This window comes from Maniola hyperantus, chromosome 28 (assembly GCF_902806685.2).
Source record: "Maniola hyperantus chromosome 28, iAphHyp1.2, whole genome shotgun sequence".
Lineage (NCBI taxonomy): Eukaryota > Metazoa > Arthropoda > Insecta > Lepidoptera > Nymphalidae > Maniola > Maniola hyperantus.
The window spans coordinates 2011774-2032648 of record NC_048563.1 but is presented as its reverse complement, the minus strand read 5'-3'; the positions used below and the strand labels follow the sequence as shown (position 1 = coordinate 2032648).

At 40.2% G+C, this 20875-nt stretch overlaps 1 protein-coding gene across 1 annotated transcript in view; it reads right to left on the bottom strand.

The window, feature by feature from the left end:
* Positions 1-20875, bottom strand: part of Mgat2 (alpha-1,6-mannosyl-glycoprotein 2-beta-N-acetylglucosaminyltransferase) — a 55409-nt gene that overhangs the window by 14522 nt on the left and 20012 nt on the right. Inside the window, exons 2-4 of the mRNA XM_034983117.2 lie at positions 16497-16750; positions 8425-8523; positions 7626-7765 (exon numbers count right to left, since the gene is read on the bottom strand). Of these exons, the coding sequence (XP_034839008.1) occupies positions 7626-7765; positions 8425-8523; positions 16497-16611 (354 nt within the window). The 5' untranslated portion in view covers positions 16612-16750. The remainder of the gene's footprint in view (positions 1-7625; positions 7766-8424; positions 8524-16496; positions 16751-20875) is intronic.

Here is a 20875-nt window from a genome sequence, read left to right as displayed (position 1 = left end):
ACTGAGGGGGCCACGCTAGATGAAAATCTGGACATATCTGTGGTTGGCCCTTTTCATTATTTTTTTCTAGGCAAAGAAAAAACCCGAAGAGCCGCCGCCACGTCGCCGCCCGAAGCGGATAGTAATACCGAAACGAGCCCCATCTATCGTCATACCGCCAAAACTGCCGGTTTTTATAACCCCAGACAAAACCACCTGCGTGGGGTGTCCCTGCTTTCCCAAGGCGGACCCTTATGATAAGAACAAGTAGGTATGATGAATATCTTTTTTTTTTTTTTAATTCAGATACAAGTTATCCCCAGCAATCTCACCTGGTGGTAAGTGATGATGCGGTCTAAGATGATAGCGGGCTAACCTGGAAGGGGTATGGCAGTTTTTTTTAAACCCATATCCCTTTGGTTTCTACACGGCATCGTACCGGAGCGCTAAATCGCTTGGCGGTACGGCTTTGCCGGTAGGGTGGTAACTAGCCACGGCCGAAGCCTCCCACCAGACCAGACCAGAAATTTAGAAATTATAAAATTCCAAACCCCTGCCAGGAATCGAACCCGGGACCTCCCACTATTAAGACCACAGCGCTCACCACTGCGCCAGGGAGGTCGTCAAAATCTGTTTTGGGCTTCCTCCCAGATCGAGGTGCGTTTGGAAAACTGCTTTGAAAATAGGACGCCATCTATGCATTGACTTATAATACTAGGTATAGATGAGGGCTCACAAACGAATTGAGATTGTTCAAGTGGCTTGGTTTTTGTAGTGGCTTTGCACAACACATACACATCTATGTCTCTTATTTCGAAATGTAGAAAAGAAAATATCAACAACAATTTCAGTTTATTATAAACCTTAACACTTGAGCATAAAGTTTAATAACGATTGCTAAATATTTCTATTTAAAACCTCTTGTCTCGACAGTAAATTTAAAATTTTCGCATTTTTGGAATGAGTACAAAAATATTTAAGTATTCTAAAATAAAACTTAACACCTAAGCAATAAGTCTAAAAATTTGAGTAACAAGTTCATACCGCGAGGTAGATCAGTACAGCGCCATCTATCGAATGATTAGTAAACTGCATTTGTATGACCAATTTTATCAAATATCCTTGTGTTACAGAAAGCTGAATCCATGTCAAATATCACCTGTAACCCTGTACGAACTGGCAGCAGTGGTGGTGGACAACCGGCCGTATCCAGATGCCTTCAACTGGTCTGAGGGTGATGTTGTTAGATGGATGGAAGCAGAAGTGGGGTTGCCACAATATAAGGCAAATCATTTATTCTAACACTAGATGATGCCCTTCTTCGCCCGGTTGTATTCAGTGGCCCTACCGCGGTTGTTTGACAGCTACAATGTCACGATCGCAATTATCTCTGATTGGTTAATGCTCGCTAACTATTGGCTACAATGCAGTGTTGCAAAAAGAATCGCACAAATTCAGCCAATCAGAACAATTGAGATTGTAATAATGATTGATGCAGGTTTTAGACAATCGCCCTACAGATTTAGTGCGCGCGTAGTGTGACAAGGACAAACAGATTAACACCTCGTCAGCATGTGCATGCTGCACAGGCCCGCTTTCCAATTAACTGGCATGCAAATTACTTTTTAAGTCTACTTCCACATGATATAATATATTTACACGCTTTATAAATAAACTAGATGATGCCCGCGACTTCGCCCGCTTGTATTCAGATTTTTTAAATTTCCCGTGGGAACTCTTTAATTTTCCGGGATAAAACGTAGCATATGTCCTTCCCCGGGATGCAAGCTATCTCTGTTCTAAATTTCGTCAAAATTTGTTGAACAGATGGTCCGGGAAAAGCTAGCATACAGACAGACAAACTTTCGCATTTAAAATATTAGTATGGACTAGCTTATGCTCGCGACTTCGTCCGCATGGAATCAGGTTTTTTAAAAATAAACTCTTTGATTCTCCGGGATAAAAATGTCACTCTCCAGGTCTTAATCTATACCCATGCAAAAAATCACGTCAATCCGTTGCACCGTTGCGACGTGATTGAAGGACAAACCAACACACTTTCGCATATAAATGCGAAAGTGTGTTGGTTTTACTTCTTATCATAAAATAAGGGTACTGATAAGAAGTAAAATCGTTTTTCCGTTTTCAGGAATGCATTTCAGATAATCACATAAACGGAAGGCGTTTGTTAATGCTGGAAGATCCATCGAAATTAGCTGAGTTGAATGTTAGACATTTTGAACACATACAGGTATGTAATGAGCTGATCACTTTACAGCTTATGTGTCAGTCTGTCTGTCTGTCAAGATACCTACAGGGTACTTCCCGTTGACCTAGAATCATGAAATTTGGCAAGTAGGTGGGTCTTATAGCTGACACTTGGGGAGAAATCTAAAAACCGTGAATTTGTGGTTAAATCACACAAAAAAAATTGTGGTCATGAACTAATAATTAAATAAATAAATAAAAATCTTTTTTATTCGTATAAACTTTTACAAGCACTTACGAAAGTCGGATGCATCTACCACTGGTTCGGAATGCCTTTCCTACCGAGAAGAACCAGCAAGAAACTCGGCGGTTGCCTTTTCAAATATTTGATATAGGTACAAGATTATGCCATGTATAAAATAGTATTTGCAGTCTTGTGCGTTGCTGGAACGAGCTGCAGGTCAAATCCACGCTCTTTTATCATTTAGATAATCTTCAATTGTGTAATATGCTTTTTTCAGGAGCATATTTTTAATAGATTTTTTAAACTTGTGCAAAGGTAAGTCCAAAATAGTTTGCGGGATTTTATTATAAAAGGTATTTTGTATATTTAGTATTTTCAACTTTCGGAGTAAGATAACTATATCAAGTAGGGTATCATATGAAAGAGCTTCACCTGGTCATAAAACAGATTTATATTTATTTGTATGCATAATAGTTTTTGATTTATCATGTAAAATGTCGACAAAAATACGACTGTAGTACGGAACCCTCATTGCGCGAGCCTGACTCGCACTTAGCCGGTTTTTTTATTTAAAAATAATACGTGGATAGTTACAAAAAATCCTATTGCGCGAGCCTGACTTGGCCGGGTATTTTTGTTATATTTCAGGCATACAATGAACCAAAAGCTTAATTTGCTGTAATCCGCTGAAATAGGTCGAATCTGTATGGTGCAGCATGCGAAATGCACCGCCCGCCCTCCCACTGCTAAACATGCAGGAAGAAGCAGCCACCAGGCAAGCAATACGCACCACCAGCACGCAGCACCACACAAATCCCAAACACACTCGACGCACGTTTCGCCCCGACACCGGAGCATCCTCAGGAGATGTATACCTTACAATGCACAATTGCAAAGAGAGAAAGAGTAAGAGAGACTTGCTTTGCAATTGTGAAAAAGAGAGAAAGAGAAAGAAAGACTTGCTTTGCAATTGTGCATTGTAAGGTCTACATCTCCTGAGGATACTCCTTTCTTGCTTCTTTCTGCATGTTTAGCAGTGGGAGGGCGGGCGGTGCATTTCGCATGCTGCATGTTGCACCATACAGATTCGACCTGTTTCAGCGGATTACAGCAAATTAAGCTTTTGGTTCATTGTATATCATGGACTTCTGCAAATAAATAAAAAAATAAATAATTCTTTATTTAATAAGGCAACAAAGACCCATATTTTGTTAGTACAAATAAGGCTTAAAAACTATGTTAGTATATTTTGTTAGTATAATGCTTAAAAACTATGTTAGTATAATCATCCTATTATTATTTTTGTTTTTACATCAGCTATCATAATAGGGCCAAAGTAACGCCTGCTTCTATACAATATTTCAGGCAATAACGTCGGCAGTACGTTGCGTATTTCACGTAGAGTACGTGCGTTTCGCACGCAGTATAGGCCTTCCGCCGCGGAAACCGCTCACGCACTGTACGTGGTTCAAATCTAGGACCGGACCCAGTTGGGGCATCAGGGAGAATTGGACCAGGTACAGTCATAATCATCATCATAACCTATAGACGTCCACTGATCCAACTGTAGCCTCAATAGCTCGAACAGGCGAAGGAGTGGACTGAAAACCGAAAATAGTTGACGGTTCAAACCCCGCCCGTTGCACTATTGTCGTACCTACTCCTAGCACAAGCCTGACGCTTAGTTGGAGAGGAAAGGGGAATATTAGTCGTTTAACATGGCTAATATTCTTTTTTTTTTTTAAACTCCCCAACTCCTAAGGGGGTTAAATAGGGATTTGGTACTTGTGAAGTCCATGCGAACGAAATCGCGGGAATAAGTTAGTTAAAACTAAATGTCAAATGAGCTCAGTGGCTATCATTCAGTGTAAATTGCCCCGTAAATAATCAAACATTATCAAGGGTTCCGTACCTCAAAAGGAAAAACGGAACCCTTATAGGATCTGTCTGTCTGTCGGTCTGTCAAGAAACCTACAGGGTACTTCCCGTTGACCTAGAATCATGAAATTTGGCAGGTAGGTAGATCTTATAGCTGACATTTGGGGAAAAATCTGAAAACCGTAAATTTGTGGTTACATCACACAAAAAAAATTAAATTGTGGTCATGAACTAATAATTAGTATTTTCAATTTTCCAAGTAAGATAACTATAATATCAAGTGGGGTATCATATGAAAGGTCTTCACCTGTGCATTCTAAAACAGATTTTTATTTATTTTTATGTATCCATGTGTTTTTGAATTATCCTGCAAAATGTCGAAAAAATAGCCTGTAGTACGGAACCCTCATTGCGCGAGCCTGACTCGCACTTGGCCGGTTTTGTTTGTCAAACATGCTTGAAGGTGTACACGGCTGCGTTTGTCAAAAAAAAAAAACGTTTGGCAAAGATAGCGTGTTTGACAAACACGTTAGACAGTTTACAGAGAACTTTAGATTCTGAGTGAACGACTCGGTAGGCTGATGGTTAATATGGTGATGATATCTCTATAAGGCGCAAGTCCGCCCTCACATGGAGTACTGCTCCCACCTTTGGGCTGGAGCACCCCAGTACCAACTCCTTCCATTTGATCGGATCCAAAGGCGGGCTGTTCGACTTGTGGACGATCCCAAACTAACCGAATCGTTGGAAAGCCTTGAGCACCGCAGAGACGTTAGCTCTCTATGTGTGTTCTATCGCCTGTATAATGGGGAGTGCTCTGAAGAGCTTTTTGACCTCATTCCACCCTCTTTTTTCTACAACCGCACCGCGCGCCACCGTAAGGAATTTCACCCTCACCATTTGGGTGTCTGGTGCACTTCGACCGTCCGCTGCGCCAGATCCTTCTTTCCACGCACGTGCAAACTGTGGAACCAACTCCCATCGGCGGTGTTCCCACTAGATTATAACATGGGGTTATTCAAGGGGCGGACCAACTAATTCCTAAAAGGCCGGCAACGCATCGGCGGCTCCTCTGGTGCTGCAAATGTTCATGGGCGGCGGTAATCACTTAACATCAGGTCGCCTGCTCGTTATATCTATTAAAAAAAAAAACGATCGGGAAGACATTTTCTATTTACTTTTCAGATGTGACATACTACGATGGATGAAGATAATAATGCCAGAACCTATTAAGTTGGACCATTGGGATCTAGTTTGGTGAGGGCTTCCTTTTTAGGGTTCCGTACCTCAAAAATGAATAAAGGAACCCTTATAGGATCACTTGGTTGTCTGTCTGTCGTGTCCGGTTGTTCCCATTGAGTCACACAGCACACTCCCGTGAGTAACACTGTGACTCAACGGGGACAAATTCCCAGTGTGACACAATAGGAATTTTATTTTCCCGTTGAGTCACAACCACATATTTTTCACGGTCAGTGAACGTGAGAAATATTATCTTTGAGCCACACTGTGCAACTTAATTTTTAAGCCACATAACGCCACTTAATTTTTAACCGACTTCCAAAAAGTACGTGGTTCTTAATTCAGCCCGTAATTTTTTTAAGTGGAGTTAGACCGATTTCTGCAAGGCTTCCCGATTTGCAAAATTTTTCCTTCAATCAACAGAAAATCCCGCGGAAAAAACAGTTCCCACGGGATTTTTAGAAACCTAAATCCAAGCGAGCAAGATCGCGGGCAGCAGCTAGTATTAGATAAGATTGTATGAATTAAATTTTTTACAGGTATCAAAAGCCAGATTTTCCAAAAGTGAAGTTTGCGCGTATTCCTAAACGTCTTATTTACGAGAGGGAACGCATACCGCACTACAGACCGCCTGCGGAGTCCGAAACATGTCGAGAATACTTGGTAACACAGAATTATCTATTCCCTCACTCTCACAAAATATATAAAAGAAAAACTTCGTCCGCGTAGACTTCACAAATTTCAAACCCCTAGTTCACCCCCTTAGGGGTTGAATTTTCAAAAATCCATTCTTAGCGGATGCCGACGCCATAATAGCTATCTGCATGCCAAATTTCAGCCCGATCCGTCCAGTAGTTTGAGCTGTGCGTTGATAGTCAGTCAGTCAGTCACCTATTCCTTTTATATATTTGGACTAGCTTATGCTCGCGACTTCGTCCGCGTGGACTACTCAAATTTAAAACCACTATTTTCCACCCCTTTGGGGGTTGAATTTTCAAAAATCCTTTCTTAGCGGATGCCTACATCATAATAGCTATCTGCATGCCAAATTTCAGCCCAAACCATCCAGTAGTTTGAGCTTTGCGTTGATAGATCAGTCAGTCAGTCACCTTTTCCTTTTATATATTTAGATTCAATCTTAACAACTTTACTTTTAGGCGCCGAGAAAATTCAAACTCCAAACTGACATACCAGACACTCAACAATACATTTGGATGTGCGCTCCTATTAAATCGAAGAGAGAAGAACAGAAGAAAGAAAAAGAAGAGAAAAAGAAGAAGAGAAGACTAACAGTGCCGAAAGATACCAGACTGATGCCAAAGAAGATTAGCTTGACAGGTCTCACTGGCAAGGACTTTATACTGGCAAGAAGGAAGGTAGCCACACCAAAATTTCTACCAACACCAAAACATCGTAAAATTTAATTTATAATAAATAAAAAATATATTTCGTATATATACGAGTATAATTATATTGAGAAAAAGCTTCATCATGATCAACTTATAGCCGGCTCACTACAGAGCACGAGTCTTCTCATAGTATGAGAACGGATTGGCCATAGTCCACTCTCTCGTACGTAGGTCTTATAGCATAATAGGAATAAATCCGAAAATAGTCAATTTGTGGTTACATCACAAAGAAAAAAATTAAAATGTGTTCATAAATAAATAATTTGCATTTTTAATTTTCAAAGTAAGATAACTATACCAAGTGGGGTATCATATGAAAGGGCTTTACCTGTATATTCTGAAACAGATTTCTATTTATTTTTATGCATCATAGTTTTTGATTTATCGTGCAAAATGTCGTTCCGCATCTCCAGAGAAAAAAGGAACCTTTATAGGATCACTTGGTTGTCTATCCGTCGTGTCGGGTTGTTCCCGTCACACAGCACACCACCGTAACACTGTGACTCAATGGGGGAAAAATCCCAGTGTGACTCAAGAGGTATTTTATTTTCCCGTTGAGTCACAACTGAACGTGAAAAAACTTGAGTCACACTGTGACATAACGGCAATTTTTTGTTTTAATATCCCGCATTTGGCTGGTTTTTTTAGACGTTTTTTTAACTCACTTGTATAGCAATAATGACGGTATCGTTTTGCACGGGCCCGAAGATGTCTTCGTTGTAAATAGTTTGCGCTTCGTTCACCCTCTGGATCGCTCGCAGGATGTCCGACACATTCTTGGGCCCATATCTCTCGGTTGAATTCGCTGAAAGTATAGAAAAATGCATCGATATAAATGACAAGATATGGTCAAGCTAACAAAATTTTTCACGGTTCTGAACCAAATAAATCAGGCCACCTCTTAGATACTAAAGAACGACCCGTTTGAAATCCAGACGTCACTGAGGTTGCATTGGTGTCGGTGCCATTTTGCTTGTTCAATGTAGCCTTAATGTGTTTATTACGAAGTCATATAACCCTGGTAACAGTGTTACTCAACGCGACAACTATTTTTAAAAAATCCCGTTGAGTCACAGTGTTACACACACAGGGAATGTGACTCAACGGGAATAACCCTATAATCAATGGAAAAATGATTTTTTTTTATCATAAGTCCCGCAAATTGCTAACACGCGTGGTTGCCATTTTAGTGATGTCAGCACTAGACTGAAGTTTCGAGCTGATGGTATATTTTTATTTCGGCTGACGTCAATATGACGTCATTTCGATGTTAATGAGACATGGTTCCAGGGCAATAGCAATTTGCAGGACTTATATACAAGCAATGGTAACGCGAGCATCAGCTAGTAACCCCATATTGTAATCTATTGAGAACACCGCCAAAGGGAGTTGGTTCCAGTTTTTAGAGCGTGGCAAAAAGGATCTGGCACAACGGGCTCAACCGGCTCAACGGGTCAAACTAACCTGTAGCATTCCTAGGGTGTACTGTCAAGTACTTGTGCAGTTCTGGTGGTACCAACGCCAGCACCTGTTCCGATGTGTCGTTGGTATTCATCAGCTCTTCTGAAATCAAGAGTTTCATCATTTTAGATATAGTCTCTTAGTCTCGGTCTTACCACACCCCCAACACTCCAAACAAGCGAACCGTTTTTTTTTGTGGTATCATATCAGTAATCATCAGTACTATCACCAGTGGCGTAGCTAGGTAACCAAGGGCCCTGGGGCAAATCAAAAAATGGGGCCCCACTGCTATCTAATCTGGTTAAGTAAAAATATTAAATATACAAATACATTCACAGAAAGAATTTAGGGGAATTCCTTAGTAACTTTCGAATTTCTCTCAATTGAGTTGCCATGATTAAAGTCAGGTTGCAACCTGTCATATTTATTTTGAAAATGGGAGAAATTTTCAAAAGTTTAGTTCGATCGAGATTTTCTGGTAAGGATTCGAGGGCCCCCTGAGCTTTAGGGCCCCGGGGCACTATCCCGCCTTGCCCCTAGGTAGCTACGCCACTGAATATCACCTGTCTTCGTTTTTGCCAGCGTTCTGGTTACACCCTGTATAGACTGTTAAACACAATTACCCTTCCTTTGCCGTCGTAGCCGGGTAAAACAATTGCAAATAAAAAAAACGTGTCAAAATACTCGAACGTGTGATTAAGAAAAACATAATAAATAAAAATAGGTATTTTACATTTTATTTACACAAAAACACATCGTATATAAATAGTTTTATTAATTAAAACGTCTCAAGTAATTAATTTTATCAATTAGTCTAATTAGCCTGCGTTCGTTCTTAAACTATTGATAAAATAAATTAAAAAATATATAAAAGGAAAAGGTGACTGACTGACTGATCTATCGACGCACAGCTCAAACTGCTGGACGTATCGGCATGTAGGCTATTATAAGACCCGCAAATTGCTATTACGCTGGAACCATGTCTCATTAACATCGGCGTGACGTCGGCCGAAATAAAAATATACCGTCGGCAAAAAAAAATTTAGAATAATTATAATAATGTATAAACCTTACAGTAATAGTAAAATTTATTATTAAGTACAATTTATTACTTATTTTTGATATGTGTATTAGTTTTATCAATACATATTTTTCTTTTAAAATACTTTATATTAAGTAGTAAATATTTGTGTATCTTTGTATTCAATGAGTACACGCTCTATGACCTTGGTTTTATTTTGAAGTACATAGTTGTAACATTTCTTTTAAAAGTTGCTTCGAAATAACCACGTCTCGACTGGTGTCAGAGCCCACAGGCATTTTTAAGCGATTGAGTGATATTCTGAAGTAAGTAATATTTTTGAATCCTCCTTCTCTTTTGCAAAATAATCGTCTGCTTTAATAATAATCTCACGGGCACGACTATAAATTGTTTTCCTACTCATATTTAACAAAAAAAAGGAAAAAAACAAATTAACAAAAAACTTAACAAACAAAAACGAAACAAAATGTGTGAATTTGCAATTATTCAAAACACGATACGCGTACTCTAGCGACAGTTTTGTCAACGGTACTGGTTGTGTCTAGTGCTGACGTCACTAAAATGGCAGCCACGCGCATTAGCAATTTTGTTTTTAATAAAGAATATTAGCCATGTTAAATGACTAATATTCCCCTTTCAGTTCACTCCTTTACCGGGTGAGCTATTGAGGCTCTAATTTGCGGGACTTATATGACACAGAGAATATAACTGCCACCACCAAAAAAATAAAAACAGACCGTACGGAATACAAATATATTTGCCAAAAACATATTAATTAAATATATTATTAAAAAGTTCCAAATCGTAACACGCACTTTGTTTTATACACAGGATGAAAATGATACAATAGGCTACTTGACTCATATCTAATTTCGTCCAATAAATGATTATTTATTATAGTATTTTGCTTAAGACAACGAAATATATCAATAACAATTATTAAAAACGCAGGATGGATATATAAATCGAATTTAAAAAAATACAATTTTTATTTTTATTTGAAACGCAGAAAACGCTGTCAGCCATGATGTGACGTCATTAAATATGTAAACAAAGAAATGTCATCCCTATGTCACGCGTGGACTAACGTAGTATCCATATATATAAAATTTAAAGTCCGTAAAAGTTTGTCAGGACTTTAAATTATCTACTTTTTTTACATTCTCGGATGATACAATAACGATAATTACTATATTTTTCATGTAAACTAAACTAGCGGCACGCTATGATGGCCGGTTTGACGTTTGTCCGCTCATGAAGTTCCGTATTAATTGATAACGACTTTGAAGGAAATAATTGTATTACTTTATTGACGATAGTGATGTGCAGAGATTCATAAATTTTATCGAATGTAGTTTTAGGTTTAGGACTCAAAATTTATTTATTAAATTGATTTCTTAAATGTATACAAGTGTAGAAAAATCAGTTTGCACCATTTAAGGGGTGAATGTACTTGTGAATATGAACAATTTTCACTATGTGGACAAACCTCTGAAATCGCAAAAAAATATCAATAAATTTTTAAAAATGGAATCTAATACGATCGTCACATAGGATCGCTGGCTAGCACAACTACTACCTCCGGCAAACTCGCGTCAATGCTCAATGCAAAACAAAGCAGTTTCGAATTGACGTTGCTTCGAAAAGTATAAACTGTCAGTGCAATGCGATTGTGATATAGTTTTGACCTGGCTTTGGATTTCAAATATTGATACTGCATTACTGTTGACCCTTGCTCGTTAATTTGGACTCTGTTCAAGCCCTTTGTTGTGGATTTCGTCGATATGACCGAACGTACGCAGAGAACTGTTCTAAATAGTCAGACACGTGAGTTCCTAATACGCCTTCGTAACTATTTCGATCGTGAAGCTCAAAATGGAGGGCCAATTTTACCTATAACGTCAGTGGTTGAACGCGTAGCTGATGCGCTTAATATTGGACAACGAACTGTTAGACGGATAACTAAAAAAAAATATGGCGAGACTGGCACAGAAGAAAATAAACTTCACACACCAAAAAAGAGAAAACGAGCAAAACCAGTCGTAGGCATCGATAGCTTTGATGCCGATGCTATCCGAAGACATGTTTACGGCTACTATTTACAGAAGGAGTATCCAACAAGAAAAAAGTTGGTGCATTCACTGAAGGAAGCTGGATTATTCTTCGGTGGGGAAAGTTCTTTAACGAAGATTTTGAAGACCATTGGATTTCGATACAAAAAATGTAACAAACGCAAAATATTGATGGAAAGATTTGATATAGCGATGGCAAGGTATACTTTTTTACGGCAAGTGAAAGAAATCAAAAATTGGCAAAATGTTGTGTTCTTGGATGAAACATGGCTTAATGCTAACCATACTGTAGGCCGTTCTTGGAACGATGACACAGCAGCATCTACTTCCAAAGTTCCTGTAGGAAAAGGATCGCGACTTATAATTTGTCACGCCGGAACCATCAACGGGTTTGTCGAAGGTTCTCTCATGGCTTTTGCGTCAAAAACCACTGGAGACTATCATGAAGACATGAATGGAGAAAAGTTTACTGAATGGTTTACCTCAATGTTGTGTAGCCTCCCTGAACCATCTATTATAATTATGGACAACGCCCCATACCACTCGATGCAAATTGACAAGCCACCTGCCCAATCCCAAAAGAAAGCTGATATCGTCGCATGGCTTCGTAAAAATGGCGTAGATGCAAACATGAATATGTTAAAAGCGGAATTAGTACGTCTTTTAAAAGAAAACAAACCAACCAAGATCCGATACGTCATTGACGAAATAGCATTAGAACATGGGCACAGAGTTATACGGTTACCGCCTTACCATTGTGAGTATAATGCGATTGAGTTGGTGTGGGCTCAAATTAAGGGATATGCTGCAAGACACAATACAGAACCCCCATTTACCACAAAAAAAATGCTAAAATTATTAGAAGAAGCTTGTGAACATGTGACTAAAGGAGACTGGGAAAAGGTTGTGAATAGAACTGTTAAATTAATAAGGGAAGATTATGAAAGAGATGTGAAAATAGATAATATTATAGAAAACGAACATATAATTATTAATGTATGTGATGATAGCAGTGACGACAGTGAAAATAGTAGTATGGACGAATCTGATTAATTATGGCCTTTTGTGGCACCTTTTTCGGTATCTTTTGTATTCATATGTTTCTTGTGTGCATATAAAGTATGTATATTCATTTTCGTTCAAATATTCAGTTCGTTCAAATAAATTAAATAAACATATACATTTTTGTTTTATTAAACCTATTTAATCAGGTACAAAAACAAAACTTAATTGTTTTTTGTTCGAGAATAAATTGACATTCCACATCACTATTGTAATGTGTCAAACCGGCCATCATAGCGTGCCGCTAGTGTAGTATAGAAGTCATATTTATTAAACTTTGGGAGGTTGTGCTGTTGTTTACAAATGCATGACGTCAGAGCACAGATAATCTATCGGCCAAACATGGCCGACAGTGTTTTCACCTGTCTAAGAAAAATATATTTTTAAATTAAAGTTTTACGGTTTTTAGGCCGCAAAAAAATATAGTGTTAATTTTTTTGATCTAATAGGACAAATATTAACCATTTAAGACCTACTTAATAAAAGGGTCAACTAGCCTATTCAGTATAATGCGTACATTTAGAGATCTCACTCGCCATTTTGACTCTATTGTGTCAACGTTCATGTCAAAAGTAGGATTTTAGTTCTTAATTTAGAGGTAAACCGTACTTTTGACTTGTCAGTTGACACATATATTTAAAATGGCGAGTGAGTTCTCTCATTTTGTACGCATTATACTGCCGGGTATAACGCGCAAAAAACTCCTCACGCGCCATTTTTTGTTTTAAATTTGATGTCAAAAGTACGATTTCAGTCCTTATTTTAAAGATTAACTTAACTTAAGTTAAGTAATTTTGACATGACAGTTGACCCATTAAGTTCATATGGCGCGTGAAGAAGTCATTTTTTACGGACTATACTGTAAGTGTGCGCATATATTTTTCTCGATATAAGAGATAAAAAACATGTATTTTAAAATTGTTAGCGTCCAAAAAGTAACAAATAATTATATGATGTAGAAAAAGACAAAAAAAAATCGACACAGATAAAGAAAAAACTTTTGGAAAAATTAAAAAAAACCTGTTATCGCCAATTCATTAATGCTTATCATATCACTGGTGTTAGGGTTATATTGTTGAATTGGTATGGCTGTTTTTGAATTAGTACCTGGAAAAATTTTGAAATTTTGAATTTTAAAAATTTTGAAACTTTTTCAATTTTGTGTCAGAACTCAGAACTCAAAATACCTGTAACACGAACTTCGAAAAACAACCCAAAATAAAATTGAGCATAAAGTTGGGTTCCTCAAAACAAAGTTATATTTTCAGTTGAATTGCTTCTCCGCCGTATCAACTAACTGCACATTTATCTTGGTCGACTGTAACTCGTTAGCTATTTGTCACGATAGTCGTGATAGTATTATCTTTCTATAATATAAAAATGAATCGCTGAATGTGTTGCTGATCGCAAATCTCGAGAACAACTGAACCGATTTCGCTAATTCTTTTTTTATAATATTCCTTGAAGTACGAGGATGGTTCTTACGGAGAGAAAAGTTTAAAAAATTGCCTGAAAAAGTCTAAAAACAACACTTTTCTATTAGGCTAAATGTTGACTGTTAGGCGGTACGAAGATCGCCGGGTCAGCTAGTTTAGCATAGTTTTTATGTGCCCATATTGTAAAAAAAACTAATTTTTCAATAACGTAGTTTAGATGTTGAAAGACGCATATTTTACTCTCTACGAGCGAGAGAGACAGAGATATAGTCCGTCTCGCCCGCACCCACAGATACTACCCACCCACCCACTATACCCACGATACCCACTATCCTTCGCCATGGCGCCGTTAGTCGCCGACAGCATGATTTGCACCCATAGACAGAACAGTCGCAATATAACCAGTATACGCAGAATAGACGCATACTTTACTCTCTACGAGTGAAAGACAGAGAGATAGTATGTCTCGCTCGCACCCACAGTAACTCACCACTATCCTTCTCCATGGCACCGTTGGTCGCCGACAGCATGATTTGCACCCATAGACAGAACAGCCCCAATATAACCAGTACACGCAGAATAGACGCATACTTTACTCTCTACGAGTGAAAGACAGAGAGATAGTGTGTCTCGCTCGCACCCACAGTAACTCACCACTATCCTTCTCCATGGCACCGTTGGTCGCCGACAGCATGATTTGCACCCATAGACAGAACAGTCGCAATATAACCCGTACACGCAGAATAGATGCATACTTTACTCTCTACGAGTGAAAGACAGAGAGATAGTGTGTCTCGCTCGCACCCACAGTAACTCACCACTATCCTTCTCCATGGCACCGTTGGTCGCCGACAGCATGATTTGCACCCATAGACAAGAACAGTCGCAATATAACCAGTACATGCAGAATAGACGCATACTTTACTCTCTACGAGTGAAAGACAGAGAGATAGTGTGTCTCGCTCGCACCCACAGTAACTCACCACTATCCTTCTCCATGGCACCGTTGGTCGCCGACAGCATGATTTGCACCCATAGACAGAACAGCCCCAATATAACCAGTACACGCAGAATAGACGCATACTTTACTCTCTACGAGTGAAAGACAGAGAGATAGTGTGTCTCGCTCGCACCCACAGTAACTCACCACTATCCTTCTCCATGGCACCGTTGGTCGCCGACAGCATGATTTGCACCCATAGACAGAACAGTCGCAATATAACCCGTACACGCAGAATAGACGCATACTTTACTCTCTACGAGTGAAAGACAGAGAGATAGTGTGTCTCGCTCGCACCCACAGTAACTCACCACTATCCTTCTCCATGGCACCGTTGGTCGCCGACAGCATGATTTGCACCCATAGACAAGAACAGTCGCAATATAACCAGTACATGCAGAATAGACGCATACTTTACTCTCTACGAGTGAAAGACAGAGAGATAGTGTGTCTCGCTCGCACCCACAGTAACTCACCACTATCCTTCTCCATGGCACCGTTGGTCGCCGACAGCATGATTTGCACCCATAGACAGAACAGCCCCAATATAACCAGTACACGCAGAATAGACGCATACTTTACTCTCTACGAGTGAAAGACAGAGAGATAGTGTGTCTCGCTCGCACCCACAGTAACTCACCACTATCCTTCTCCATGGCACCGTTGGTCGCCGACAGCATGATTTGCACCCATAGACAGAACAGTCGCAATATAACCCGTACACGCAGAATAGACGCATACTTTACTCTCTACGAGTGAAAGACAGAGAGATAGTGTGTCTCGCTCGCACCCACAGTAACTCACCACTATCCTTCTCCATGGCACCGTTGGTCGCCGACAGCATGATTTGCACCCATAGACAAGAACAGTCGCAATATAACCAGTACATGCAGAATAGACGCATACTTTACTCTCTACGAGTGAAAGACAGAGAGATAGTGTGTCTCGCTCGCACCCACAGTAACTCACCACTATCCTTCTCCATGGCACCGTTGGTCGCCGACAGCATGATTTGCACCCATAGACAGAACAGCCCCAATATAACCAGTACACGCAGAATAGACGCATACTTTACTCTCTACGAGTGAAAGACAGAGAGATAGTGTGTCTCGCTCGCACCCACAGTAACTCACCACTATCCTTCTCCATGGCACCGTTGGTCGCCGACAGCATGATTTGCACCCATAGACAAGAACAGTCGCAATATAACCCGTACACGCAGAATAGACGCATACTTTACTCTCTACGAGTGAAAGACAGAGAGATAGTGTGTCTCGCTCGCAACCCACAGTAACTCACCACTATCCTTCTCCATGGCACCGTTGGTCGCCGACAGCATGATTTGCACCCATAGACAGAACAGTCGCAATATAACCCGTACACGCAGAATAGACGCATACTTTACTCTCTACGAGTGAAAGACAGAGAGATAGTGTGTCTCGCTCGCACCCACAGTAACTCACCACTATCCTTCTCCATGGCACCGTTGGTCGCCGACAGCATGATTTGCACCCATAGACAGAACAGCCCCAATATAACCAGTACACGCAGAATAGACGCATATTTTAATCGGGGCATTGCGTCTATAGGGGGTTTCCCGGAAGCATTTTAACCACCTCCTCCGATAGACGGCGTTACGTGTTGCTTACTCTTGACGGTAGATGGCGTTGTTTCATTTTTTCCTCACGTTTTCTTTTTCTTTTCTTTATTGTGAGTACTGAAACAAAAGAAAACATATTGTTTTCAGTGCTTATCAAATAAATCTAAAAAGTCGATTGTGACTTGAATTTTTATTCTATCTCAAATATAAAATGAAAAGTTGACTGACTGACTGGCTGATCTATCAACGCATACGGATCGGGCTGAAATTCGGCATGCAGATACTACATAGATAGCTGTTATGACGTAGGCATTCGCAAAGAAAGGATTTTTGAAAATTCAACCCCTAAGGGGGTGAAATAGGGGTTTGAAATTTTTGTAGTCCACGCGGACGAAGTCGCGAGCATAACCTAGTCTGTTTTATATTTAGATAACATTGATTATATTATTATGTACTTAAATGATATAAATGCCCAAGTAAATGTATGGTATTAGCACACGAGTAGATATATAGACCAGAGGGGAAGCTTCATACTAGCGGCTGGCTGTAGGTTCACTCACTCTAGCGCAGCTCACGCACACCACGAGTCACGACGTGTCACGGACGCTCCGTTTGCCGCCAAACTGGGCGCACGGAGCGTCCTTGGCACGTCGTGGTGTGTGTGAGCTAGTGTGAAGCTTCCCCTCTGGTCTACAATATCTACTCGTGTGGTATTAGTAAGAACAAATAAAAATGATAATTTCGAACGAACCACTTAAGTCTCTTTAATACCCCCATTTGCGTTGTTATCTATGTCAGATAACGTAGTTTAATTGCTATATCAATTTATAAACAATATCTGTCCCGGCTGTACTCACGTGCTTAGTCGACGTTAGCCCGACTAGTTTCGAACCCATCCAGGGTCCTTTTTCAAGGGAGTCAGTTCGCGCACGCGCCGCAGTTTTGACTGCGGGCCGAGCGTGCCGATGCCCGTAGAGCCCGTTGTGAGGGTGGCGGCGGGGGGGGGGGGGGGGGGGGACGACCACGTGTGTACAGCTGGGACAGATATTATTTATAATGGAAATCACTCACGGTAGTTTAAACGCTAAAATATATCAATTTAATTTAATTTAAACACCTTTATTGCTTAACTAGCTGATGTCCGCGACTTCGTCCGCGTGGAATTAGGTTTTTTAAAAATCCCGGGAGCACTTTGATTTTCCGGGATAAAAAGTAGCCTATGTCACTCTCCAAGTCTTTAACTATACCCATGCAATAACTCACGTCAATCCGTTGCACCGTTACGACGTGATTGAAGGACAAACAACAAACCAATTAACCAGCAAACAAATACACTTTCGCATTTATAATAAGGGTACTGATTTCAGAAATTGATTTCATATCCGCATGACACAGTTCACGACAGTTAAGACATTTCTAGGGGCTTTTCTATGTCCAACAGTGGACGTCCACAGGTGATGACGAAGACACTGCTAACAAAACTTCGAGGCTTCGACGTCACTGGCAGGCGTCCTAATGCAGCCTTATTTTTCTATGATTTTGTACGGGAGCGGTGTGCAGGCTCGACCGTACCAAAGGGAGATCTCCCACCGAGCGGTTGGTTGTGCTCGGTAGCGCCAGCTGGGCCGAACGGTTGTATCTGGAAACTTCTATATATAGTCCAGATTGCAGAACACTCTGTTAGTGCGAGTACTGTCGGCGGTACATTTGTTCGGGACTATGTCATCTATTGAACAGCGCCATCTAGTCTCTACTGTGGCAACCGCCACAATTTAATATCACCACTAGCTGAACCGCCCCGGCTTCGCTCGGGTGGAGTTTAGAAAATTGAGGGGGAGGTTGAATTAATTTTTTCTCTCCGTAAGAACCATCCTCGCACTTCAAGGAATATTATAAAAAAAGAATTAGCGAAATCGGTTCAGCTGTTCTCGAGATTTGTGATGACCAACACATTTAGTGATTCATTTTTATATTATAGAAAGAGAAGATAGCCTAATATTTGGCATATCGTCGATTCAGGATTAAATCGAGAGTTCCCACACTCTAGTTCACTCTGATATGCGTGTAATTACTAAATTCCATTGTATAGTTTGCCGCGGGGTGCTTACTGCTTACGTATCTCGCGACAGGCTTGCGACAGGCGTAAATCTCGCGATCATTACTGTCAAACGTCACACGTAACAGCGGCTACAGAAAGACAGCAATAGACACAAAGCAAAATAAGAAAAAGAAAAGAGACAGCAAATGAACTGTCGCATTGCTACTGCTGTCGCGTTGCTGTCGCTACTGCAACGTTTTAGGTAATGACCCCGCCGGCGGTGTCACCTTGCGCGTAGTGTGACAAGGACAAACAGATTAACACCTCGTTAGCGTGTGCATGCTGCACAGGCCCGCTTTCCAACTAACTGGCATGCAAATTACTTTTTAAGTCTACTTATGATATATATTTACACGCTTTATAAACCAACTAGCTGATACCCGCGACTTCGTCCGCATAGATTTAGGTTTTTAAAAATACAAAAGTAGGATGTCACTCTTCAGGTCTTTAACTATATCCACGCAAAAAATCACGTCGTTGTGCCCCTCGCACCTCTCTACCCAACTTCTACACTCCTGTCCCTGCCCTGCCGGACTGCCACGGCCGTCGCCATTATTTTAATTTCGTGATATCTCCTAAGATATTATTCTAAATTTATTTTTATTAAAAATTTTGGTTTAAATTAAGCACTTGAGATGACGAACAATTTTATTTTGATATGGATTAATACTATAATAGTAAAAACACTTTCGAAAGTAAAGCTTTGTTTTATAAAACGCTGAGAAAACATTGATTGATATCGGACGACGACATTAATAGTCGATACTATGAGTTAAGACATTCTAATTTCTAAACTGACACGTGAGGAGGTATGTCGCAACAAACAAACACGCTAACATCAGCAAACAATGCGTAGGAATTTCAATAACCAAGTTGTTTGTATATTCACAGTTTGGCAATCGTATACAGTTGGTCAACGGGTTACGTTTCACTAATACCTCTAAGCATGATTAATGAAAACCCTTCTCACTCTGAGAGGAGACCCGTGCTCTGTAGTGAGCCGGCGCGGCGATGAGTTGAGACGATGATAGCTAACTAGAGAGAACTAGAGTGAGGAAACTATCGGTTTTGATCCTGAATCAACATCTGTCAAATATTAGGCTACTAGCTGATGCCCGCGACTTTGTACGCGTGGGTTTATGTTTTTAAAAATCCCGTGGGAACTCTTTGATTTTCCGGGATAAAAGTAGCCTATGTTCTTTTCCAGATCTTAAACTATACCCATGCAAAAAATCACGTCAATCCGTTGCTCCGTTGCAACGTGATTGAAGGACAAACCAACAAACAAACATACTTTCACATTTATAATAGGGGTAGTGATGTTCTATGGGTGACGTGAAATCAAGGAAAACTGGTCGTTTCGTAGCCTACCTAGCGTCAAATGTAGGTAGCATTTGACGCCTGCCAGCGTAGGAAAAGCCTCGACGTTTTGTTAGAAGTTCCCTAACTGTTCTGAACTGAGATCCGTGCTCAGTAGTGTGCCGGGATTGGTTTTGATGATGACAGCTAAGCCAGCCAGCAGTGTGAATTCTTTTACACTTCAGGTTGCGTTACAACTTCTAAAAGCCACATAAGCTCACATGAGGCGTTTGCACCGCAATATGCCTTTAGAAAGCCATTTCGGTTTTGTAGAGCGTTGTCTCTGTCACTCATACCTATATGACGGTTTGTCGGTCTCAACGACCGAGACAGTGCTCTACAAATCTGCTGTCTCCTTCTAAAGATCGATGTTTATCACCTTTGGCCGCATTCTGTACAGTACGGAGGCAGAAAGTTATGTACATTGGCCTTTGGAATGCGATTTCGCCTTTGTAGAGCGTTGTCTCTGTCACTCATACCTATATGACGTTTTGTCGGTCTCAATGATAGGGACAACGCTCTACAAATCTGCTATCTCCTTCTAAATGTCGATATACATTACTTTCTGCCGCATACTTCAGCTCGTAGGCCGCACCTCTGTTTCTTCCCCACTGTATGGTTTCTAAGCTGTGGCATAATATTGCGACATATAGATAGGTGTTAATTTCAACCTTCTATAGCTACATATATATGCAAAATGTATTTTAATTGTATGTAATGCGAATTCGAAACTTGTTACTTACATGTAATATACCTACCTATACAATTTTATGAATTAAGTTAGG